Source organism: Micropterus dolomieu, linkage group LG12 (assembly GCF_021292245.1).
Source record: "Micropterus dolomieu isolate WLL.071019.BEF.003 ecotype Adirondacks linkage group LG12, ASM2129224v1, whole genome shotgun sequence".
NCBI classification, from domain to species: domain Eukaryota; kingdom Metazoa; phylum Chordata; class Actinopteri; order Centrarchiformes; family Centrarchidae; genus Micropterus; species Micropterus dolomieu.
Window position 1 is genome coordinate 15,472,712 of NC_060161.1, and position 26,947 is coordinate 15,499,658.

The 26,947-nt window shown below is 40.0% G+C and overlaps 1 protein-coding gene across 5 annotated transcripts in view; it reads left to right on the forward strand.

The window, feature by feature from the left end:
* The window catches only part of pcxb (pyruvate carboxylase b), a 326,653-nt gene that overhangs the window by 264,504 nt on the left and 35,202 nt on the right, over positions 1–26,947 (forward strand). For all 5 annotated transcript variants that reach the window (XM_046063782.1, XM_046063778.1, XM_046063780.1 and 2 more), the window contains exons 15-20: positions 6,727–6,948; positions 12,661–12,817; positions 14,794–15,034; positions 16,349–16,516; positions 17,953–18,034; positions 26,469–26,626. In XM_046063782.1, the coding sequence (XP_045919738.1) occupies positions 6,727–6,948; positions 12,661–12,817; positions 14,794–15,034; positions 16,349–16,516; positions 17,953–18,034; positions 26,469–26,626 (1,028 nt within the window). The remainder of the gene's footprint in view (positions 1–6,726; positions 6,949–12,660; positions 12,818–14,793; positions 15,035–16,348; positions 16,517–17,952; positions 18,035–26,468; positions 26,627–26,947) is intronic.

A 26,947-nucleotide genomic window follows, 5' to 3' on the forward strand; every position in this document is an offset into this window, starting at 1 on the left:
TATAATTTAACTATATAAAATTTGTTTTAAAAAAAAGTGCGGTCACTTGAAAATGTCATTGGCTGTTTGCATGATAACGTTACACTTCATCATACTTATTGCATTTATTACATTTGGACTAATTTAGCCTGGCACTGCCACTGCAAGGGTTAGGAGTTTCATTTCAGCTCCATGCTAAAAATGTAAACACTTGTGCATCCGTAGGGCACTTTGGATAAAAGCACCCACCAAATGACAAATGGGCTGTCGAACAGTCTGATAGCTGTAGGCGGAAAGGCCTTCCTAAATGGCTCAGTTTAGCACTTGGGGAGGAAAGGGGCTTTGGCTCAAAGTGCTCCGCTGAGCTGTGAGTACAGCGGTAAGAGGGTGCAGTTCTTTGTTTGTGAAGACAGAAGTCTTGTGCTTCTCTCACCCTGCTTTGCACCAGCACCCCTGGAGTCTTGCAGGAAGGCCAACGGCCAAGCTGGGCTCTTTGGTGAGCATGTTGAGCCACTTAGTCTCTGGAGTTGAGCTCTTAGTTGTTGTTTTTTTTACCCCCATACTAACAATAGTGTCTTAGTGAATTTGGAAAGTTTAAACTAAGGATGGAATATGGATGAAATTCTTATTTTAAAATGGTGATTAGATGTGCTCAGTCTTACAATTAAATATCAACAAAAATGGGCTTATTTCACATGATGTCACTGCCTGTGTCTGTGGTCTTTTTGCAACAATGCACTTTCTTTCCTTTCCTGCTGCGCTCCCAGGTTTATTTTTGTTAGGGGTTCAAACTGGCATGAATTTAAGCAGCTGCTCCTTTTGACAGCAACAAAATAATCAGCTGTATCAATCTGACATGTTTATCAGCTGCCTGTTCTGCCTCAGCACACACCCCAGCATGGCCGGTAAACACGAATTTATAACGAAATAATGTGACTCATAATCAGGCATAACTAATCAAATCTGACATCTAAAAACCACGCACAGTTGAATGGAATGGAGAAGAATAGATGCAGGATAATCTGCAGAGTTTGTGTGTACATCTGCATGTGACTTTCTCTGTGCTTAACCCCCACTTGTCTACTTATGCTAATCATGTGTTAAACTATCATTGCCTGCCCCTCCTATTGCAGGGAAGCCAACACACATGTATGTACACCTGCAAATCACACTAACTGGAACAGAATTGTACTGTATTGAGCAGGTACACTGTAGGCAGACACCCTCTGTGTACATGCTCCCACTTACCTTCTGTAAGCAGCCGATGTGGTAGTTGTATGCAGCACAGGCACGCACAGAGGCATACCTAAAGCCTAGTAATGAGATCTGTAATGTGCTTATATCCTTTCTTTCATTCGACAGAGGGATTGAAAGAAGAGAGGGATTAGGTCTGTATTATCACACACTGTGGAGGGAGGGACAGGGGCATGGAAGGAGAATTGGGGTTATGAAAGTAGAAGAGAGGGTTTGGGCAGTGTATAATCACTATGTAGAGAAAATAGTCAGGTGGTTGTAGTGGCAGGCAACTTACGAATAGATAAATTGATCGAGATGGATAATATGGGGAAAGAGGGGGATGGAGAAAGGAGTAGAGAAGGACTACTACTGTGTACCACCCCCAGAAATGAGAAGAGCAAAGATCAGAATGACACTGTCATTTCTCAAAACATCCCATCCAGAGATAACGAGAGAAAGGAAGAAAACTGTTCTTCAGGAGTTCCTCCACACTGAGGAGAGAAGGGATTAAAAGACAGGCCGATGGTGTCCTGACAGAACCTGTTAAGTACTCAAAGGCCATTATTTTCTAATTAGGATTTGTAGTCTAAAACGTTCCCTCTGAAAGCTGATTGCTGGTGGTTCATCGATGGTGTAGAAGTACACCTTGTTCCAATTATTGTCTGCATTTGTTTAATGGAGGACATCTAGAGGTTAATCACCAGATGCCTCTGAGCTAGCTTTAGGAAGAATGACTAATAAAAATGACAGACTACTTTCTTCCTCCCAGTTGTGTCGCTGTATTTCCATTCTGAGAATTAAAGAGATACAGAAGTATCCACTGCCGTACCAGCCGGCTCCACAGTAGCTTCTTTCCCCAAGCTGGGAGACTTTTAAATTCACCCACACCGCTCCTTCAAAGTTAATAGTTTTCTCTGGCGTGTGTGTGTGTGTGTGTGGCATGAAGGCAACCTTGTATTGTAAAATGACGTTAAAATAAATCCCTTGTAAGTAGAAGGGTAGTTTGTAGTACAAAATGTAAAATCTGTGCACAAATTAACTTAACATCTTAATAATTTTTTGTTTGTATTCTTTTTTCTTTTTCTGCCTTCTTCTAGTTTTTGATGCTTTCATTAGCCATCTTCAAACAGAAAGGGCTTCGTCTTTTTTGCATCTTTTTTATTTAATTTTTAAAAAACACCTGTTGAGTCCAAAACCCATTTTCTGGTAGCTTTAAAAGGAGCCATAAAGGGTCTTAAATTTGGCTCTCTGAAACCTGAAGATACATTGGATTTTTCTTCAGGTGTGTGTACTGCAAAGTAAAGTTTTTTTTTTTTCTTATTTGTTCTCCTTTTGTTCCAAAAACATCTTTCAGTTGTTTGTTTCACACCTCAACTGTGTAGATGAAAACAAATTGGTTTTGAGCAACACTGTCAGTCAAAAGGCTGTTTTCAGCAGGCTGTACTTTAGAAGTTATGGTAAATAGAAAGCAATACATAAATGCAGACTTAATGTAAATGTGCTGTTGCAGTATAAGAAAAGAATACCTTATGTGAAATCAGAATAATTCAACTTTTGGGAGGGAGAAAAGCAGCCCATAGCTTACAACAGGCTGCACATTTGTCTTACAACTCATACTAACAACATCTACCTGCTTTTAACATGTACAGGCTTAATCGATACTGTTCCAGCACATCTGACTTTAATGAAGCATTAATTTGCAGTCCCACCAGGATCTGACAATTAAAAGGTTCCTGAACACAGTCTCCTTAGGAGGCAGGCATCAGCTCAGGACTGCAACAAGGCAAGCTGCTGTTACTGAGTTTGTCTCCTACACAAATTGCAAATAAAGAACTACCTCTGAGCGCTGTAGCTCACTCTGTCTAACTGTATTAGCCGGCATTGTGGAGCTGGAGGGGAAGAACAACTGTAGTGTGAGAAGAGGACCAGACAGGTGAAGAATGTCAAGGGAAGAGGTATGCAGTGACAAAAGGCCAGGAGAAAGAGGAGTGAAGTGAAAGCATACAGAAGCTGGGGAGTCGGAGTGAGGTGTTTTCAATGGAAAGGGGAGAGAGAGTGAGAGTGTGTGTGTGTGTGTGTGCGCACGCACGTGTTTGTGGTTAAGTGGGTCAATTGTCGAGCACAGCAACCGCTTGGGATCCACTCAAACACCCACTAGCTTTCTATAGGAAACTGTCACATGCAAAGGCCATTGTTTAATCTCTGTCATCCCAGTACAGATGCCCTCATTTCCTCTCCATTGTGTTGAGGATAGGCCTGTCACGATAATTACATTATCGACTTATCGTACAATATATCGACATGATCTTGATATTGCCTGTTGTGTTTACATGCGTGTTGGTTTACGTTAGAATGAACCCTAAGATTTTAGACTTCCACACATAGAGTGAAGATAACATGTTACTCGAGGCTGTTAGGTGTTTTATTTGGTGTTTTTCCCAAAGACTGTATAATTCTAGCCAGAATGTTTTGTAGGATTAGGTTACTCCAGATGGACTTTGTTTCTAAGCCTCATTCCCTAGCTCTGGTGTGGGAACATTTTGGCTTTAAGCCCAATGAGAGAGGAGAGCCAATTAATGTCAAAGAACCAGTATGTCGACTTTGTGACAACAAAAAGTGTCAGTACAAAAAACTTCTCAATATACTCCTGTTCCAAATGTTTAATATTTAGTGCAATTTTTGTTAACGGAGCCTGACATCATTTTTATTGTTTTGGTTGTCCTTCCATCCATCTTGAACTGCTTATCTGGGATCGGGTGAGCAGGGTCAGCAACTCCAGCAGGGGACTCCCAAACCTCCCTTTCCCGAGCCACATTAACCAGCTCTGACTGGGATCCCGAGGCGTTCCCATGCCAGTGTGGTTTGGTTGTGTGATTTTATTTTTAAATTTGTGTGTGTCTGTATATTCTTAAGAATATAAAATTCAGTTGCTCTTTGAAAGGGTGTACTTAATTATTATGTAAGTGGCATAAAAGGGTCTTAAAATGCCAATAATGATGTTTATCACAATTATTTCTGGGACAATGTAAGTCCAACTAAAAGTAGTAATCCTGACAGGCCTAGTTGAGGCATGTGTGTAAAAGACAGCACAAGTGATGAAAACATAGAAAGCAAGTTTTTAAAACTGCAGTGTGAGTAGTGGAAGAAATTGGAAAAAGAAAAAGAAAAATCTGTGTGTAAGGGAGTGTGGCGTGTTCCCCATGCTGGTCGTATTATAAACTGATCTTGATAAGTTCAATGCGTCGGTATCTATTTGCTATGGCAGCGTGATTTCACAGAGCTCATCTAGCCTGTGTGTGTTTCGTGAACTCATTTTGGTGTTTCTGTGTTAGTGCGTTTGCATGAGTGGACAAATGTATCTACGCGCGTGTTCATTTCACCCATGCTGGCCTTTGAGACAATTATAGCAGAGATCATTTGTTTTCAGGGATGGGGGTCAACAACAAAAGGTAAAGAGCGAATTTTCAACTATGCAGAGAGAGAGGAAGTGATTGGGGAAGAGAGAGGGGCAGTGTTGAAGGACAACTAAGCAGGCAGATAGTACCTCATTAACTAGTCTAATTGATTGATGATTGTACACACAGCAGCAAATATAGATCCCAATTCCACTTCCAATATTGTAATGCCTCTGGTTGTGCTTGTTTAATTGCCAGGCATGTAGAGGAAAGCATGCTGAGGATAGAGAGAAGGATAAGGGTAGAAGGTTGGTTATAGGAAGGTCCGTGCAGTGTTTAACTTGTTGTTTTTGAGGACTCTTTAGCTGTTATGAACTGGAAATGCCAGTATTCATCTTGGGGATTCCGCAAGTTGTTTTAATTCCTCCTTGTGGAGGCTTTTAGCGGTACGTTTTGATACTGCATGTGACATTACAGCCTTGTAGGCTTAACCAAAAACACTCACAAAATGCCAACATGTCAAATAGTCTTCCTTCTGGGTTCCTCAGGGATGGATCCTGTAAGGATTCTGAACTCTTGACCCTTCTAATGGATGTTACTCCATGCGATTTGCCCGTTTTTAGTTCATCTGGTAGTTTGTCTTGCTGTTGTCAAATTTTTAGCTGCGCTAACAGCATGGCTTCTTGGATGGCAAGTAAAATATCTCAACTATTGAATGGATTGCTATGAAATTATGTAGAGACAGTCATCTTCTCCAGAGGATGAATCCTACGGAGTTTGGTGATACCCTGATATATTGTCTGGCACCAACAGCAAGTCAAGATTTTCACTTATCCACTGAAAGATGTCTCCTAATGACTAATTATTTTCATTATTATATAACTAAATACCTGCAAAACTAATGACATTCCCACCAGCCTCAGCTATACATTGTCTTTGGGGCTAATTACAGCTAAAAACTGTTAACTGTGAATGCTAACACACTATACTTAAATGGCGAACATGGTAAACATTATACTGGCGAAACATTGGCATGTTGGCAATGTCATGGTGATCATGTTAGCATTTGGCTTAAGTCACTGCTGTTCCTAATTATAAATAAGTTGTATATGGAAATATGTGAAACACATCAATATGTCAAAGAACATAGAGTAAAAAGGACAGAAATATAGCATTTCAATATAATCCATCTGGAGCTGCCTCCAGCCTTTCAAAATAGAATATAAATATATGCCATACTCAAATGTGCGATAACATGACAGCTCTCTGATTGCTGTGAATTTTGGGACCTAAAAACGGGGTCATAGGCCAGATAAGGCTGAGAAATTAGAGATGCATGAAAAGTGCAATAGCACCCATCCTGAAATCTGTTCACCTTCAGGTGGCAACTATACAGTACCAAGCTCAGTCACATGGATCTCTTGTTTTATTAAGCAGTAGGTGCTTGCTTTATATAGAAAACCATGACCATATGAGTCACTGTCAGCAGGAGAAATCCATTTTCACAAATTGGTGGGTGGTGTGTCTAATAAGCCAGCTGCTGAGCTTATTCCTGTATTCTGTTATAGTTGATCTACTTGAGCTGAGGGCGATTGGAGCAGAAATGAAAGGAGAAAGCGTCCACCTCATTAGCAGAAGTTATGACAAGCGCTGGACCTGTTAACAGCACATCTTGAGAAAGAACACTGTGTAACTAACATCAGTTTACCTGCTCGCCTGGCGTCTCGTTAAACTGATGTGAATCATTTATCTTGCCAGACACTTGAGAGCAGTGTCTCAAGTCAATACACCACTTAAGATTAGAGTAAAAGGTTACTCACACATCTTGTCCGCTTGTTCAATGAATGGATTATTACCACATGGCTGTAATTGCACGTCTGTAGTTTAAAAAAGAAAAATTGTCTTTTTTATCTTTTTGTATTAATATATATTTCTGCGAATATATTTGCTAGTCATTAAGTATCTGCACAATCTGAGTTTGGGACATTTTAGTTTGTTCTAGCAATTGATATTGATTTCTCACAAACGGGTCACATCATATATATACACAACAAACCCATGTGCCCATTAATTTTGTTCTTTGCCCTGTCTTTCTCTCTCCCTCCGTCACAATCAGGCGAACCTCCGATAGGTTTCCGTGACGTGTTGCTGCGTGACGGCCCTGAGGGATTTGCTAGGGCTGTCCGTGCCCACCAAGGTCTGTTGCTTATGGACACCACCTTCAGAGATGCCCACCAGTCACTCCTGGCGACCAGGGTTCGGACCCACGACCTGAAGAAGATCTCACCGTTCGTCAGCCACAACTTCAGCAACCTTTTCAGCCTGGAGAACTGGGGAGGTGAGTTTCTTTGTGTTGAATGTATGTCATTTTATCACCATGAAATAGTCCGCACGTAACTCTGCATAAACTCACAAATACACTTTTTTGTACAGAGTAAACAGATGATTGGCTGGCAGACCTGGGCTAGCAGTTTTCCCCTGTATAAGCTAAGCTAACAGTCTTTTGGCTTCATCTTAAAATATTAGCGTACACGCAATGAGAGTGGTATTGACCTTACATATACACAAAAAATTAAAGCAACACCGGCACTATGAAGTTTCGTTATAACTGAGGAATCACCTATAATATGTGATCTCACACAAGCAGTCATGCAAGAATGGCATGAATCTCTTTTCTGATGGCTATCATATTAATTAAATTCTTTGTGCTCTTCACCATTTTAATTTATCTGAACAGTCATGCCAGTACTTTCCATTCTCTCCCCACTCTTGTTGTAGACCTGTTCCCTATTTCATTGATGACAGAGATTGTGCCTCTTTGTTTTTCTTGTTTGAGCTATGAAAAATCATGTGCCATTGAAAACAAATCTCATGCCTGCATCTCCTTTCCCAAAAGTCTTCAAGTTTCATCAATAGACAATGATTATACCTTTCACCTTCTCTTGAATAGAGAGAATCACATGATATTGAAACTTCTTGGGGCATGAACAGTCAACTGGTGTCCCTGTATAATATGCAATTACTCTGAAACTGGCTAGAGAACTCATGTTTGAACAATTGGCGATAAGACCAGTTATCAACACTTCTTGATAATAGTCCTATGTGACGTGCAGTTGTTATGAACTGGTTTCAGAGTAAATTTATTTTTCCCCTTTCAACACTTAAGATGTACACATTTGTGGAAGAGAGATGGCCAGTGAACCTCTCAAGGTTGAAACATTTAATGCTAAATTATAGTAAACTACTCAGTGGTTTGAGTAGATCACAAGAACAAACACGAGAACTGAACAACAAAAGCCTAAAGTAAAAAGGGTTTCTGTTGCAGTGACTGTGCTCATCGTTTGATGGTTGAACAAAGTGAAAGAAAAAAACCCACAGGAGACACTCTCCAGTGAAACCTATTCAGTGCTTCCGGTACTTTTTCTGAGATTAAATTCCCCCTGGTAGACAATCATTGTGCACCAGTTGGGGGAAAGCAATATATTTCATTACTGTGGGAGACCACTTTGAGCAGATCTCACATTAGGCAACTGTCTCCTCATCTCATGTTTGAACAAATAAAAAGGTTATAGCAAAAAGTAAAATTAGAGTGCTGTAAAAGTAAATCATTGAGAGGAAATACTTCGATAGAAAAAGCTTAAATGCTTCCAGTATATCCTGATGATTTTATGAGATTGACCAGAGAAAGATGATATGAATTCAGCTTAGCCATGTTTGAGCAGTTACACTAAAAGTAAATCTTTGAAGAGAGGCTGTGAAAACTCACGGTGAACTCAATCTGTCTGAAATTGTTGGATAGGTGCCAGGGAAGTCCCTTGTCCCTGCATGTCTCATTATACTGTGTGAACCAATTCAAGTGGAAAGTGCTTTGATTAAGGGACATAAATGCCTTTTTAACAATTCATTGTCTTATATTTGAAGATTCAAAAATAAAGTACACTATTTTTCAGCCCACACTGATATTAAAATTATAATCATTCATAACACAACCTCACTGATGGCTTTACTTCTGAGGATCCTATCACTGCTGCAGTTTATACACAGTCCAATGGGGCTTTCGTTTAGGCTTTCAAAAATGTGATGAATCTCCCTTTTAGGGAACGGGAAGCTCACAGCACAGACATGTCTATATGCTTCATTGATAGAAGAGCCCAAACTGAGCTTTCCATCAGGTTTTTCTGATTATTTCTCTTGGCTTTATCTGTGTGAGAAACAGGAAACAGTCAATAAAACCGGATAGAAAGCTTTGAGACCATTTAATGGTTGGAACATTAAAGATGTTAATTTACTCAGAGCTTCTTGCTTTCTAAACTGAGACTTATCATGGTTTTTGAAAGCCTAAACTATTGCCCCAGAGAAGTAGCAGTGGGGCTATATTAGGCTTTAATATGAATTATTATAAACAAACATTTAATAAGGTTTGGGCTAAAACAGTGAACATGTCCTTTTTAAACAATTTTTAGTAAGAGCAAATAATATTCCCTTCATTTTTAAGGCTTCAACTGACTATTTTTCAGTACAGCACATAATTACAATACAGTCAACACTCTTAATTTGGGCATTTGCTGCAGCAAAAGCTCTGTGTAAACTCTGTAGAATAACTGGGCCCTGAACTCTAAATCCAGTTATAATAAAACTGCAAGAGGAAAAATGAATGCATCTTACTTTGTGTCTTCCTTCTAAGCGCTCTCATAAAACACTAATGTTTGAATTGCTGTGGGAGACGAGTTTTGAAATCCTGTGTCAATGAAAGCTCTGAAAGCAATGAAAGTTTAAATAGTCTTCATAAAGAAGTCAGCGGAAGTGAATATATGCTCGTCTCTCTCCCATTTATAGAACGACAAAGTACATCATTGAAATCAAATGTAAAACAGGAGTTGGAGAAGTTTAAAAGCCTCCTGACATAATGATTCTATAATGGGCTGACATTATGAGCTGAGCAGCAAAAGATTGTCTTTCTTAGTTAAGAAAAGTGGAGAGCGTGTGAATCATCGTAGAGAAATGTTATGCTAGTGGATCCTCTTGAGGCGTCGGTAATTCCAGCATGATACGATTATCAGTCAGAGAAAACAGCATAGTACTTTCTCATAATTATTTAAACACTTGAAGGCAGAATAAATTCTAGAGAGCGATATCTCTCTGAAAGCTTCCTGCGACTTTACTAGATTACAGTATAATAAAATGCTCCCTGTGCATATTAATATGTTGACGTTAATTTGACCAGTTAGGTAAGAACAACAAAGCATTTAGAAAACAGAGTAATGAATCTGCCACCAAGCCTTTTGACATTTATATATTTTCTCATGACAATAAAAGTTCATTCCGATATGCTGTTTTTGCTGTTACTTACAAAGTATTCTCTATCACTTATTTTTTTAGCAGTTAGACTTTCCACATTGGGATTCATTTGCTGAAGTTCGGTAGCTGAGTATGACATATGACCTTTATAGAGTGAGATTAAAGTAAAATCTAATATTTTATTATTAATAGACCATTTCATTTTAAAGTTTGGTAACTTCTACAGTCTAGAAGAAGTCAAGCCAGTGTGTACTTCACAAAATAAAATTTCTTTTATTTGGCTTTTTCTTGTTTTATTGATTGTTGTCTTATTTTACCTTGTTTTCTATATCCGCCTTTCATTCTTTCTGTAAAGCACTATGTATACAATATAAATTAAGTTTGAATTCCTGCTCAAAAGCAGCAGAGGTCAGGATATCCAGACTTTTAGCTAAAAACACTGGATCCTACGCTTCCAGTAATGCAACTCAATATACTCGTTCCTTAAACCGTTCATGCTTGCTTAATGCCCTCATCTTTCAAATATTATGTTTGTGCTTCGTGGAAGTGTAAAATCATTGGAGAGCCTCTTTAAAGAGAGACTGCTGACCGGTCAGGATAATGTGTGAATATCAGACAGTTTGTTTCCCATCCCCACTTAAACATCCTTTATTCACTCAGCTTTGAAAACTTGAAAAGTTCCCAGATTCGCAAGTTGCCAGCCATGCTCTCGCCTGATATTGATTTAGGTTGTGAAACACAAATTAGACTACCATGCTGCAGTAAAAAGTTCAGCTCTAGCACACACTGTCCCACAGTGACGGCTTTTAACTATACCCTGAAACGGTTCCTCATAAATCAGTAAAAGACCATGGGAGGAATAACTACCGTGCCTCTCTTGATAGTAGGTTCCTATACAATGCACTTTTATTAACAAGTGATCAGACATGGAGAATATTACACTCTGCTGTGCTCCAATCACTCACAATCAAAATATATCACCTAAGGGAGATGACCATGTGAGTACTGAACGCTGTCACCATGACACATTGTAAAAAAAAGATTCTTACGTAGGGACACAGAGGGATCTTGGATAGGGAATATTGCTTTCACATGTTTCAGCTGCTTAGAGGCAGAATGAATCATTGAAGAGATTAAGCCTGTGAAAGCCCTTTGAGGATTAAGTCTCTTCCTGATATAGCGTTCCTCCCTATACCACGGAAGATACAGTAATGTGAATTGGGTCACGTAATGTGTATGTATATATGGTTTCCCATATCTTTTTCACAATTGGCAAATTTATCAGATGGTAAAGTGGCAGATTCTTAATTAACAGTACTGTACGTATCATGTTGGTGTGCGCCTCTTGTTCTGCCCTGCAGTTGTATATTCAGTGTTTCCGAGTGCTTCTGCATGTGCATAAGGAATGTGAGCCGTTTCTTGGTACAAGCAGTAGACATACAAGCATGGAAGTTTGACCAGCACAAAGGCAAATCAACCAATCCAGACCAATAAAGTGGAATCACAGATGACATAAAAATTGATTTGGCACAATAACCTGTCAGATGCATCAGGGCCATAATTGCTCACTTAAGCAAAAATGCTGAGAGAAAATTGCTGCGAGATGTGTGTGTTTATTCAAATCATAGATATGAATCATTTTTATTCATTATTCTTTTATTGGCTCAAGAGTATGAGGCATAAGTTTATTTTACAGAACTTTATTTTCCCACCAGGGGAAATTAAGAGAGTAAAGAGTCTGCCAATAATGAGACTAAACAAATGGTTTTAATATTGAGTTTTGTAACGATTACTCTTACCTAGTGTGCCCATATTCCAGGAGACAATTTGTCCCAAAAAAGTAATATATACTTTCTTTAAACATTAAGAAATGTTGGCAGTCGTGGGCGGTGCATAACAGGGTTGTTTCGTTCATTCTCTCAGATTTATTTCAGCTCATCTTCATGACAGATTGGAGGCTGCCTGTCTTTCCCAAAAAGAGGCAGGCTATAGCGGTGCCCTTGCCTAATGTTCTGATATGCGGGACCAGCTGTCAGTGTTCATAACTTTTATCAAATTATTTGAGTGAATTCTCACTTAGCATCATGTTTTGAAATCTCACGTGCTATAAAACATTAATACCAATATGTTTAACATCAGACAGGATTGCTTGGAGTCATCTCTGCTCCAAGCCAGTAGTTTTAAGAGATGCTGACACAGGCTAAATCGGGGGTGGGAGGGTTTTTCCAGGGCATTCCTGCTCCTCTAAGAGTAGGGAACAAGCACTTGTGCTTTGTATTCTCTCCGTGTCCAAATGTACAAGTGCTCAGAAAATGAAATTTAATGATGGCAGTGTTGGATCAGCAGAAAACCACTGGAGGCTTCAATATTTCTGGCTGATATGATAAACGGGCATGAGATTCACTAATCTACTCCCACAGAAAGGGAAATGAGAGATGGCTATCTTTTTTTTATTTTATTTTTTTTTCTCGCTTCTTCCACTGAAACATTTCATAGATTTTAAAGTGACTTTAGAATGAAATGATGGAAGCGTTAGAACGAACAATGAATGTGCAAGTATCATCCGATATTCTGTTTGAACATCCATTAGTGTGCATTATATTTGTGCCAGCTATGTGTGCGTTTTTGTGTAATGTGATAAGTTTGAAATATTAGTTTGTGAATCTAAAATTGAAATCAAAGTTGGATGACAGATGAGACTTGAGATGACAGCTGAAATAAACTTCTACTCCGTGTGTGTGTGAGTGTGTAGGTGCTACCTTTGATGTGGCCATGCGCTTCCTGTCAGAGTGTCCATGGAAGAGACTCCAGGAGCTGAGAGCTTTGATCCCAAACGTCCCGTTCCAGATGCTGCTGAGAGGGGCCAATGCTGTGGGCTACACAAACTACCCTGACAATGCTGTTTTTAAGTGAGTCACGCTCACACACACTTTTTCCTTCTATTTTTAATACTTGAATTCAGTTATTAATCAAGTATTTAAGAGCTAACAGCTGGAACACCCAGATTCGTACTATAAATATGCACATTGTTTTCCATTTTGAAGACCTTTTGGATAACTTGGATAACAGATGTATAACTTGCTGTTTCCAAAGCTTTCAGCCACATCTTTTGGCTTTTCTCAGCAGACGGAGGTGCTCAGTTGAGAACAAGCTTTTGCTTTAAGCTCACTTGTATAATTTATGTATTTTGTATTATTTTTGACATGTTTATTATTACAAAATAATACATTTACCTTTGAACATTTCACCCACATTCTAAACTTGATATACTGTACAGTAGCTACCCGCAAACCACACAACTAACACACACTTTTAATCAGGTCAATTTGGTGGATTTCTTTCCCCATTGCCTCCTACCACGCTCAGTGAGGTACACACATCGATACAGATGTGCCCTGCAATGAATTTAGGGCCATAAATACTCCTGTGCCTACACACATGCATACACATGCCACTTTTCCAAATGGTTTCACAGGCTACCTCGATGACGTCGATGACTCATGTACGCATACACACACCTGCATGCAGTTCCATGCACAAACACAGACAAGGACGGACACACACACACACACCACATGCACATTGTTAATCCCCTTCACCGCAAATAAATGTGTAGTGGTTTTATGACTAATGCAGCTGTCCCCTTCTCCCTCCTTCCATTTGAATCACACACACGCAGGCCTCCCCTATCCTCCGCGTTTTTCTCCCTCGCTTCTATCATATAGTCATTATTTATCCCCACTCTTATGACTCCCTTTTTTTCATGCCTCCATTCATCTTTCTGCATTACACACTTCTTTCCTGCTTTTTAACTCTCTCTTTCTGTCCTGACTGCTCTTCATCACCCTCTCCTCCCTCTCACTTTCAGAGTCCCATTGGGGGGAGTGCCATTGAAAATTTGCACATGATTGTGATTAATGGCTTTGATCTGTTTCCCTCCCCGCTTCACTCCATCACACTCTCACCTCAGTGTTTTCAGTGCGGCAGCCCACAGCCAAGTGGCCTAAGCGTCTTCATTAACTAAATCAAATCAAAGTGTAATTTCATTTCATTTGCTTGATTTAAAGTGCATGTCACAGTACAGTACGCTCTGCAGCGGGAGGGATGTCAAATGTTTAAAGATCTGAAAGGGTCAAATGAATGCTAACCAGATCGTCTTGTCACTTTAAAGAAGGTGTTTTGTTTCTGATTCGCATGAATTACGATTACATCAGCTCTGAGTCAGATATGTAGGACAGTGTTTCTGATTTGGTGCCAGACAGCATCCACTAGACAGCGCTTTTATGCATTGTCGTGCTAAATAAATACTGGGCATGCAGACGTTGGACTGGTAATCCTCTAATGGCACAACATTAAGTGTCTCTGTTTATTTGCCAAAACAAAAGCTCTTAGTGTGTGTAAATATTGAATTCACAGTAACACAGCTACAGTAAGCACTCACCCCAGTTATGAAAAACCTGATTAAGGTACCAGGGCCAAGGCAATAACAGGACGGATTTACCACTAGCAGGTTGGATAATGAGGCGGGTATACATTTCTCTCCAGTTATTGTTGTTTCCTGCAGGCGGTGTAAGCTCACTTCTCATGGAAATGGTGAGGATATTGTATCAACACAGGTACAGCGATAATTATAAGTGGCGATATGGAAATGGATATAAACGGCTTATCCCAACCCGGATGCATGCTATTATCTAGAATACACTGTGCATGAAGACAAACTCATTATACCATATTTGTGAGAGTGATTGTGTGATCATCGTGCAGTGTAAAGTCTTGACAGTCTCCCTAACCCACTTCTGTCTGTGGATTTAAAATAAATGTATGAATAGGATTCTTATGTGTTGCTGACAAACATCGTTTTCCTTTCCCTCCACCCCGCCCCCAGGTTCTGCGAGGTGGCCAAGGAGAATGGCATGGACATCTTCCGGGTGTTCGATTCCCTGAACTACCTGCCAAACATGCTGCTGGGCATGGAGGCTGCAGGGGCAGCAGGTGGCGTAGTGGAAGCTGCCATCTCGTACACAGGTGACGTCTCTGACCCAATGAGGCAGAAGTATTCCCTGGACTACTATGTGAAACTTGCTGACGAGCTTGTCAAAGCCGGAACCCACATCCTATGTATCAAGGTGAGGAAATAAAAATAGGCTCTACTGTTTTTAAGTGTTTACAGCAACTTGAGCCAGCATTTTCCGTCCCTGCGATAATCTAAAGATTCTGGCACCTATTGTTTGCATCTGTGTGGAAATTGCTGCCAATGTGCCATCAGAAAAACATAAAACCTGCTGGTATTTTGTACTTGTATACACACTCCAGCACTAAGCACCAGGTAAACTTTTGCCGGTCTGACACAGCGGTGTAGACTCTGAGTAGCATTTGGATGCAAGCTTTCTTGTATTCAGTTGGTTTAATCTAAGGAGAAGCACCACCGTCAGGTAAAACGTTTTAATTTGCTAATGGAATTCCTGTTGTAATTACTATTATTTAAGTAAGTAAGTAAGTAAGCAAGCTGCTTACACTACTGAGTTTTTCACTTATTTTACACTACACGATAAACTACCGCTCTACCGCAGTGTGAACCATCACACACAGCAGTGGCAATCTCATAAAAGGCTTGCACAGCTAATGAGGTTAACTTTGAAAAGAGGAAATGAGCATGCATTATAACGTCATGGAGTGCAATGATCACCAAAGAGAGCGCAACTAAGCATCTAAGCCCTGTCTGTGAATTTCTGTTAATGTCATTTAAGATTTATACATTATAATGATCCTCACAAGTGTGTCTGTCTCAACTTTTGTCATAATTTTACTGATCTAAGTGATACTTTTCCAGTACATATTTAGTAGCTTTTAGTAACATTTTTGTACACTTGAAACTAAGTTATTTCCAGAAAGAAGATTTTACTCTAGGACTAAATGGCTTCATTTAACCTCAGCAGTTTTAACTCCAGATAAATGCTCTTTATCAGTGAAGGCGCAATTGTTCATTAGAGAGTTTTACTGGTCAGTAGTGCTATCCAAGTCCTAATCACACAAAGGATTGTGTTTTTGTTTGTCAACATGTTCTTTCTGCCTCCATTAATTTGGCTGTTTTTACTCATCCAATTCCACCAAATTATCAACCCTTTGTGGTCTGTTCCAGCTTTCATGAGCAGCCTCAGGCCAGAGGTGTGTGCGCACTTTCTCACTAATGGGGACTAAGGCAGGTGGTTGAAATCAGTCTTGTTTAACTTAGTCCAGGACTCCAAATGTAGATGTGTTGCATAGAGCCACTTAAAACAGGATTAAGGCATCTGGTTTAAGGTCTACTCCTGTGATCATCGATACCCTGTGCAGGATTCCAGGCCAAAGAGTGAGATGTTAAAATAATGTAAAATAGAAAATACACAAGTGTAAAATATTTAATATATGTGTAACAATTTGGGAAATCCCTGTATTACCAGGATATGGCCGGCCTGCTGAAGCCAGAGGCCAGCAAACTTCTGATCAGCGCTTTGAGGGACCGTTTCCCAGATGTACCCATCCATGTGCACACACACGACACAGCTGGAGCCGGTGTAGCCGCCATGTTGGCCTGCGCTGAGGCTGGAGCTGACGTGGTGGATGTTGCTGTGAGTATTCATCATTTTGTTCTACAGAACCCCCATGTTGCAGATAAGGTCCAGTCCATGTACTGCATTTTCTCATCAGTTTTGTTTATATAAAACATAAATTACACCACTACATACATTCAACTGAAATAATTATTTAGAGGTTTAGGTCCACCTACAAGTTATCCTTACAGCATGAACAAATATTTTCTACCAGTTGCTGAGAAAACGTAGGTCCTCCCTTTCATTTTGAATTGGAGTAGTGGTTTAAGCTGCAGCAGAAAAGTAGAAACACAAACAGCTTTTAGAGAAACCCAACCCACTGTCATGGTGCGGCGGCCAATACAAGGTAGGGGGCGGAGGGGGACTGCTCTGCTGTCTGGTGGGGTGGCAGCTGAAACTTCTATATCTCTTTCCAGAAGGCAGCAGGGTGAACAGGCTGTGGCTGGGGTGGGTAATGTCCTTTAGTATCCTTTGGGCTCTGCGTAGGCACCTCACCTTATCGCTGATGCTCGGGAGATGGGTACCAGTGATCTTCTGAGCAGTTGTAATCGCCCAATGCAGAGCCCTCCGGTCCTGGGCCGTGCGCATTCAACATTCAAGTGCTCCGCAGTCAGCCTGAATTATCACTGAAACCATGTAGAGTTCATGGACCAAACCATGATACTCTCCCAGTTATGTCCTTGCTTGGTCTATACTGAAAAATAGCGTACCAAGAAGCCTCCTTTGGCTGGTGTTCATTTGTTTGAGAGACAAAGACAGTGGTGGTCGAGCAACATAGTTTGAGGAGAGGGAGCGCCAGCGAGAAAGTCAGTCAGTCGGAGAAATAAAACGTTCTAATATTGATTGTTTCACAGGGGTTAAGTTCTAAAGCACAAATAAGCACGCCTACACCACCACATAACCCTGCAGCTAATCGACGCAACACCGGATTTGGTCTGAAAACATCCTTAGTGTGTTCAGGGATGCATGCTGCCAGCATGGGCAGTTTCATTAATACAATCGGCTGCTATTTGCAGTTTTGGACCGATCTGCTGCTCAGTTCCTTGTAAGACCTTATGAAAGAAACCACTGACTGTCCACCATGGATCAGACAAACCCCATAAAAACATTTATTTGTATTGGTTCTGTTGGTTTACTTGGTTAAAGTATGTTTTCTCAATCTGCCAAGTAACAAAAATGTACACACAGGAACACAAGATGAAGCATGCTGAAATACACATGATGGAGCAGGGACGCTTGCTGCTTTCTTCCTTATTATTATTATTATTATTATTATTATTATTATGTTAAACACACATGCAAACATTTTGGACATATGTGCACACAGATTTGCACACAACACCTTTTGCTCCATGTATATAAAATCCATCACTAAGTTCTTGACCCACGTAACGCACTTTTACAATGATTGTGGCTTTTAGTCAACAGTGTTCACATTCATTGTCACTCTCTAGGTCGACTCAATGGCCGGGATGACGTCTCAGCCCAGCATGGGAGCCATGGTGGCCTGCGCCAAGGGCACCAAGCTTGATACCGGTAAGTGACATGATCACCAGCCTGTCAACATGAGGAAAGGATTTGTATTAGATGCAATTTTGGTGGAAGAGCGGTAGTAACACTAAATGTTAGTTCATTATTCTCATCAGTTTCATTTAGCAAAATCAATAGTGGTTTAACGAGACAGAACATCTCCTAGATCACCAGTCTTACTCAGATTATTTGTGTCTTTCTGTGTCTCCTGCTTTACATGAGGGAGGGATCAATAAATGTCAGAGCACATCTCTAATTATGGCCCTGAGTCAGAAAGACTAACACATTCTGCTCAGTGATAACATAAACAGCCAATTATAAGAGGAAGACGGTGCCACAAACTGGCTCAAGGAATGTGACAAGGAGGGAGGATAGTCCATGCAGGAGTTACACTTTTATACCATTATAATAGCAATGCATGGATGCTGTGAAAGTGACGGTGCAAACCAAAAGAAGAGGATGTAAGGTGAATGCTATATGCTGGTGTAGTCAATAAAATCTGAATATTCTTGATAAAATGGAAACAGTTCAGAAACCTTCTGCTAACAATATGCATTAAAAAAATACTGGTTTCAATGAATTTGTGGTCTTGTATTCATCATAACCTGCTAAAAATTTAAACCTGCACAGACACACATTTCTACTGTGACCAGTGAGCAGCTCTCCATGAAGCATTTATGGGTTAACAGCTTTTCCCAAGGCATCCTTGACATGGCTGTTGGTTACTCATTTGCTTTCCCCACCCACGTTCTGTCAGATCTTTCAGTCACAAGCCTGCTTCTCCACCCTCGGGACCAGCGCTGCTTTATTCCATCTTCTCAGGAGGTCAACTGATAAGTGGAGGGATAGATTTATAATATGGTCATTCGACTTTGGCTTTGCTGTTGTCCAATGTTCATAGGCTGTGAAAAAGCCAGAGCCCCTCCCACCTCGGATTAGTGTCCGGGCTCGTGGACCTCTGCGTCACAGCGAGGGCGATGCATGCCCACATTCTCTTTACAGCATTTTTTTTTATACAATATCATAGAAACCATGCCATGTGGTCTGAAGTTAGTTCTGCAGATCCTGTCAACCCACTGTGGAAGTGAGCGTGCTTTTCTTGTTGGCAAACGTGCATGTAGTGCTGTTTGTAAAAATCATGGAGGCTACTTGCAAATTGTACTATTTCACATAGATCTTACAATACATGTTTTCGCTTAAAAACAATCTGTGTATCTTGGAAGACAATTCCACCTTAAAACATTTAAACCCTTTAAATAGTAACTTAATACCAGGCTGAAAGGCGTGGTACAACCAGTGATGTCGCAGTGCCCTGACACACCCTAGATGACACTTCTTCATCACAGCAGCGAGGTGAGAAGTGAGAAACTACTGCACTGGGTTGCACCAGCTCTGTGTAAGGTCTCTCCTTAGGTTTGTGTGTAAAGTTGACACTAGAGTCTTAATAACTACCACCAACTACTAGTTAGTTTATAATCACATCGATAGTTTGGACTTAAAGTCAAGTGGCAAATCAGCGCTCAAAGTTAGAGTTCCATCATCATGGTTACAGTACACATTAGCTCTCTAGCCACTGGGCATCGTAGTAGTAAGCTAGATCGATATTGAAATATATCAATAAATTAGGTCTCTACTGGATTACTGTGTTGCAAAATGGCATGCAATTAGTGGAAAAATGATGCTGTGGGGCAGAAAAACAGCAGTTTTACTATTGAGTATAATAGGATATTCAATAGTAAGAGTATAATTCTGTGACATTTTATGATTTACACCTTCCCTGGGGCATGTTTAACTATTAAGATTTTACTTATCTTTGTGGTGCAACCGCATTTATTTTACTAATGCATAAATCACAACTTGGTAATAATTTACATCATAACTAGGTTTGAACTTACAGCTGGTGCAACAGGCTGCTGGTTAGCAAAACACGATTTTCAGCTGGTGGGTCTTTCAAAAAAGGCAATGCTCCTTGCATTTCTGGGTCAGCTTAGTTTTGTTTTGCAGCACCTTAAGTCCATACAGGGAGAAATCAGCCTTAGAAGAGGAAGCATATTCTGTAATAGTTCATAAAGCAGCACCACAACAGAGCCATTAAGTCATGTCATGTTTTGAGTATGATGTGACTTCAAGTTCACAGCTATTCTCTGGAGCTGGCAAATATAGTTATGGGCAATGTACAGTGGATAGAAAAAGTGTACACACCCTGTTAAAATGCCAGGTTCTTATGATGTAAAATAATAAGACAAAGATAAATCATGTCAGAACTTTTTCCACCTTTTAATGTGACCTATAATGTGAACAATTCAATAGAAAAACAAACTGAAATCTTCGAGGGGGAAAAATGAAAAATAAAAACCCTCAAATAACCTGGTTGCATAAGTGTGCACACCCTTAGACTAATACTTTGTTGAAGCACCTTTTGATTTTATTACAGCAGTCAGTCTTTTTGGGTAGGAGTCTATTAGCATGGCACATCTTGACGTGGCAATATTTGCCCACTCTTCTTTGCAAAAGCGCTCCAAATCTGTCAGATTACGAGGACATCGCCTGTGCACAGCCCTCTTCAGATCACCACACAGATGTTCAATTGGATTCAGGTCTGAGCTCTGGCTGGGCCATTCCAAAACATTAATCTTCTTCTGGTGAAGCCATGCTTTTGTGGATTTGGATGTGTGCTTTGGGTCGTTGTCGTGCTGAAAGGTGAACTTTCTCTTCATCTTCAGCTTTTTAACCGACGCCTGAAGGTTTTGTGTCAAAACTGCCTGGTATTTGGAACTGTTCATAATTCCCTCCACCCTGACTAAGGCCCCGGTTCCAGCTGAAGAAAAACATCCCCGAAGCATCATGCTGCCACCACCATGCTTCACTGTGGGTATGCTGTTCCTTGGGTGATGTACAGTGTTGTTTTTGCGCCAAACATACCTTTTGGAATTGGGGCCAAAAAGTTCTACCTTGGTTTCATCAGACCATAACACATTTTCCAACATGCTTTTGGGGGACTTCATGTTTGTTTTTGCGAACCTCAGCCGTGCTTGGATGTTTTTCTTTGTAAGAAAAGGCTTCCGTCTTGCCACCCTGCCCTATAGCCCATTCATATGAAGAATACAGGAGATAGTTGTCACATGTACCACACAGCCAGTACTTGCAAGAAATTCCTGCAGTTCCTTTAATGTTGCTGTAGGCCTCTTGGAAGCCTCCCTGACCAATTTTCTTTTCATCTTCATCAATTTTGGAGGGACGTCCAGTTCTTGGTAAAGTCACAGTTGTGCCATATTTTCTCCACTTGATGATGACTGTCTTCACTGTGTTCCATGGTATATCTAATGCTTTGGAAATTCTTTTGTACCCGTCTCCTGACTTATGTCTTTCAACAATGAGATCTCTCTGATGCTTTGAAAGCTCTCTGCGGACCATGGCTTTTGCTCGGAGATGCAACTAAGAAAATATCAGGAAAATCCTACTAGAACAGCTGAACTTTATTTGTGATTAATCAGAGTCACTTTAAATGATGGCAGGTGTGTAATGGCTTCTAGTTAACCGGAGTTATAAGAGGGTGTGCACACTTATGCAAGCAGGTTATTGTAAGGTTTTTATTTTTCATTTTCCCCCTCGAAGATTTCAGTTTGTTTTTCTATTGAATTGTTCACATTATAGGTCACATTAAAAAGTGAAAAAAGTTCTGACTTGATTTATTTTACATCATAAGAACCTGGCATTTTAACAGGGGTGTGTGGACTTTTTCTATCCACTGTAGGAAACATGACATATTACAGCATCAAGTATCAGAGGTAGAGAAACTCTCCCATCATTTAGACAGTCTAGTTTAGTGACAGAATATCAATTTGTGTGCATACAGTACCCAGAAAAAGTAGAGAGAGAGAAAGAGAGAGACAAGGTCGTTACTCAAGAGCGAGCCGTTTTCAAGTGTGTCAGTTTATTCATGGAATTTGAATTTATTTCACTTGAGACTACGATTGGGATGCAGGATGTCTCCCAAATACACTCACTCTCGCGAACACACACGTGTGCATACTCTATCCTAGTGTGACCCTGGTACAAGCAAAATGAATACACATGCAGACAAACTCCTCCTTACTCACCACATTCTTTTATACCGGTCACCTTGTGCTAGTCTGTTCTTTTTATCTCTGCCTCTCCTTGTGCCTTCCATCTTCGTTTGCCTTCTTCACTACTTTTGTAATCAAGCGGAGCACTGCCTTGGATACTTCTATACCTTCCTGACCTTAGTCTGTTTACTGCTTTTCGTTCACTCCCTCCCCTCTTTCTCCCATCTCTGTTACAAAGCAGTAATCAGTGCTGGGCAGTGTGCTCTGCCTCCTCTATCTCCCTCCCTCTCTCTGCTCTCATGCCTTTTCCTATCACCCCCACTGCTTTCACATTGTCTCTCCATCCTCCTCCTCTTCCCTCCCCCTCACTCAGTGACAAAGCAATTAACAGCACTTTACATGGCTATTTCAATCCCTCAAATTCCCTCTCTCTCTTTGCTCTGTCCTTTCCACTCCCCCGTTATCTCCCACCATAACTCTTTGTCCTGAAGGAATGGCAAAAGCAGTGCTTCTCTGGTTAATTCATTTGTCTTTTAAGCTGTCAGTTTATTTTTATAGTCAGCCTCAGTGTGCACACACACCCCCATGCATTTTAAGTCATACATATTCACAAACCCTCATGCAGTTAAATGATGACACACATTAAAGTGGTCCTTGTTTTTATTTGACACCGCATTTACTGCCTTTTCTCATGCATCATGCATGGATTTAATTGAGGAAATTTCCAGCTGCCACAACAGCGCAGCCTTCTGACGAGCATCAAACACACCATAGACCATGTACACACACCACGCAAAGCATAGATATTATATGAAGGTACTCAAAGCACTGAACCCAGACCGTGTCATGTGAGCTAACTGACTTAGCTCCTTGTTAACCTCACTTATCTCTCCCTTTCATCTGTCTGCATTCAATTTTCCCTACTTTTCTCCCGGAATCTTCTCGTGTGTCATCTGTCTTCATCTTCAAGTCTTGGTTAACTCTCTTCGTCCCATCAACCACAAACTGCATGTGTCTGTGTTGGTGTAGTGAATTTGTGTTTATAAATGAAAATGTGTGTGTCTCTCTGTTTGTCTCCTGCATTAGTGTGTGTGTGTGTGTGCGCGCTGCTAATGAGTTGTATATTGATGGCACTTTGTCTCTGCCAAGCAGCCATCTAAATGACTGATGTATGTACATGCATGTGCTTGTCTAAATGTCTGTGGTCTACATACACATGGTATAGTGGTGCAGTGATTGATGATTTTGGGAGTGTAACCAGCAGTCCAGAATAAAACAATGCTGTATTTACCAAACATCAGAATCCTCAACATTTGTAGCTGTTGTCCATATTTATAGGATACAGTGTAAACCTTTTAATCCCACAAAGCAAGTTGGATTGTCAGAGTAGCAGAATATGGTGTAGATAAAACACAACATTCGTGTTGGTTTAGAAAGATGTTACTGCCAGCTAATAAGTTAATTAAATCAAATGAACTTCCTGCTTTCATTGGACTCCAACTCCACTCTAAAGTACATGTTGGTTGATAAGGATCAGTGATTGAAAGTACTCCGACCCTTTTTTTCCTAGTAAAAATGCCAGTACAACAATTTTAAATATACTACTACATTTAAAATGTAACTAAAAGATGTTTTATCAGCAAAATGTACTAAAAGTAACTTGTTCTGTAGTTAAATGTCCCTGTGACTGATACATATTACTATACTTACATTACATACATTTTTAGATTGTTAATACTGATGCATCATTGTGTCAGCAGAACTTTACTGTTGTAGCTGTAGCTAGGGGTTGGGCACCTCCAAAGGGTCACCAGATAAATTTGATGGGTCATGAGATGGTTAATAGGGTAGGAAAGGAAATGGCCTCAGTCAGACACTGCTGTTCTGTTAGAGGTCACAACGGTTAGAGGTCACCGGTTGGGAACCACTGGTTTAATCTTGAACAATGTGTTATATTTTTACACATTCTTTTTCTGAAAAGTATCTAGTAACTACAGCTGTCAGATAAATGTAGTAGAGAAAATGTACAACAGTTCCATATGAAATGTAAAGTAGAAGTATACAGTTGCATAAAATGCATGTACTTAAAGTACAAGTATTGCAAGATTGTACTTAAGCACTGTATTTGAGTAAATGTATTTAGTTACTTTCTACCACTGACAAAGATACTACAACCGCTACCCTTTACAAAGGCACTGGCCTCACAATTAAAGCTGGTTGAATAAGCGTTCTTGCTCTGTGATATGCTTTTAGGTACCGTCCTTCAGCTGAAGCCAGCAGTTTTTCCAGTATACACATAAGGAAGAATACTCAAGGAACAGTTTGTCAATTTTTTTAATTCTTTGTTGTCAAAAGTTAGCTGTGATCAATGCCAGTCTTGTAGCTTAGCTTAGCATAAAGACACCCAAAATGTCAAACCGTTCCTATAATGTGTGTGAATCCTTATCATGCCAGTGTGGCTTTAAATTCAACAAAGAATATCTGCAAATTGGCTGCAGTTAAAGTAAAACCACCCTAAAATACAATGATGGTGTACCCCCTGCTTATGTGTGCCAAATGAGATGTATTTGTGTTCATTACCTTATCAGGCCAAATGTGGACAGTGTTAAGTGTTTGAGATATTTCCAGCACAGCCACAGTAGAGTTAAACAGTTTTGTTGTCAGATTCAATCAGAGCTACAGTATGTCCTCTTTAAAGAACCTTTATTTTACATCAGTATTTAACAATCCATCACAAAAGAATCGGACATGGCCGTTTTATTTAACACTCCTTTAGCTTTAGTACAGCAGAGTAGTGTGCGATGTACCCACAGTTTTGTGTAAGGAAGAGCTCTTTCAGTTGTCAGCTGGGAGAATTCCGTTACTGCTATTTCATTTTGGTAAAAACAAATACTTGTTTTGTCCACTACCTCAAAGCCATGAGTACATGGAGGGACACAACAGTGGCTGCCGAACGTGCCATCACTTCCCCTTGTAAATTGAGACCATAATTTCATAATTGAAGCATAAATGAAAAGCTACAAAAACAGTGTTCTCAAACAGAGAAGGAAATGGACCAAATTACTGACTGGCTTGGCAGGCAGCAGAATTTGAGGAGCAACCACATGCACATTAATTTCACATTAATTTCACAGTAGCTCAATTTCCCCGCCAAGATCACAGTGGAAGCACACAAACACTTTTTGGAGTACGTACTTGCTTTGAATCATACAAATTCAAGCTTGCCACTCAGTTGTTGTGGATGTAAAAAGCTAAGTTTGTCTCATTAAAATGGCTGATTTTTGTCATCATTAGCCAAAACCTCAGTGTACTGCCATTCCTGTCATGGTATTAAAGAGGATTTTTCCTTTTTAATGTAATCAGCTTTAGCACACCTTAACTGGCTCCAGCAGAATATCATGAATATGAGTAACAGATGGGTTGTTTTATTTTTTTAAAGGATCACAAAATATCACAGGGATTTAATGAGCAGCTCTGATGTGGCAAAGGCAAGATGTAAATGTGGAGGGAATTTTCAAGCACACTTGCAGGCAAATAGTAGACTTTACTTTATGTGAAGTCCATCCTTATTAATGCTTTGGTGGCCTGTAAACCATTTTAAGTCCAAAAATTGTCTCAATTTTTAGGAGTTGTCTGCCCCTGGCAGATTAAATACAGGAGAAATATCTCTGACATTTTGATTTCCCCAGCTGACTAGTTTGAGAATGAGTACTGGTACAGTAAAGCATAAAACCGCAGCACACTGTTCTATGGTTGGAGACACATCTATATCTACCTATGGTTAGGTTGGACTTGTTCTTGTGGACAAAGTACTTTATGTCTTGTTTTTTTAACTTGGCACAATGTTAAAACTGTGTTTCACATCATGTTTTACATTTCCATACATCCAAATCAACCGTATAAGCCCAGTGCTGTAACCATTTGCTAGGTGGCACAATTTCTGAGATGACTATTTCAGGTAAACTGCAGATTGCCTCATAAGCTTCCACAACAATTACACTATATTTGAGTGCCATATCAGTTCTCTCTTTTCAATACAGAGTGCACAAATTATCAGAAAGTTATAGATTTTGGCTTTAAAGAAATCTGAATTGGCAATTAGTCATCTCTGTATGCATTAATCTCAGTCAATACAGCATATTATTACAAAAAATCCATTTCAAATGATTAATAAGTCAACTTGGATGGCTTTTTATTTCTCATTAGTTATTCTCCCCATATTCTGAAAACACAAATATTATTACATGTCATTGCCGTCATTCATCTTAAGACTAATAGCAAGCACAGTTTCAAACGGTTGTAGAGGAGTGCTGACAAGTCTCATTAAAATGGTGCGTGTTGATTTGATGAAATTTTGCTCTGCTCTGTTGCAGGCATTGCTCTGGAGAAGGTGTTTGACTACAGTGAATATTGGGAAGTAGCCAGAGGCCTGTATGCTCCATTCGACTGCACTGCCACCATGAAATCTGGCAACGCGGATGTCTATGAGAACGAGATACCCGGAGGACAGTACACCAACCTTCACTTCCAGGTACTGTGAGCCATTCCAGGCATTTTTTGTTGTGTTTCGTGTAAATGATTAATTTTGAAAAGCTAAATAAGTTTAAATGCATTTCACAAACCTCTTTGCCACATTTTTAGCACGTTAGGATGGAGTGTTAGAGTTGGTCGGTGCATCTGAAAGGATGTAAAGACAGGATTAGCTCATTGGTACTCTATTGCTTCCTGAATCTCCACCTCGATGCACCAATGAAGTGTTTGTGCACTTGTTTAACCGTAATTGACATTTTAATTTAGCTGACTGTTGTCCAACTTTTCATGTACAGTCTAAATTTTAAAAACATAATATTCT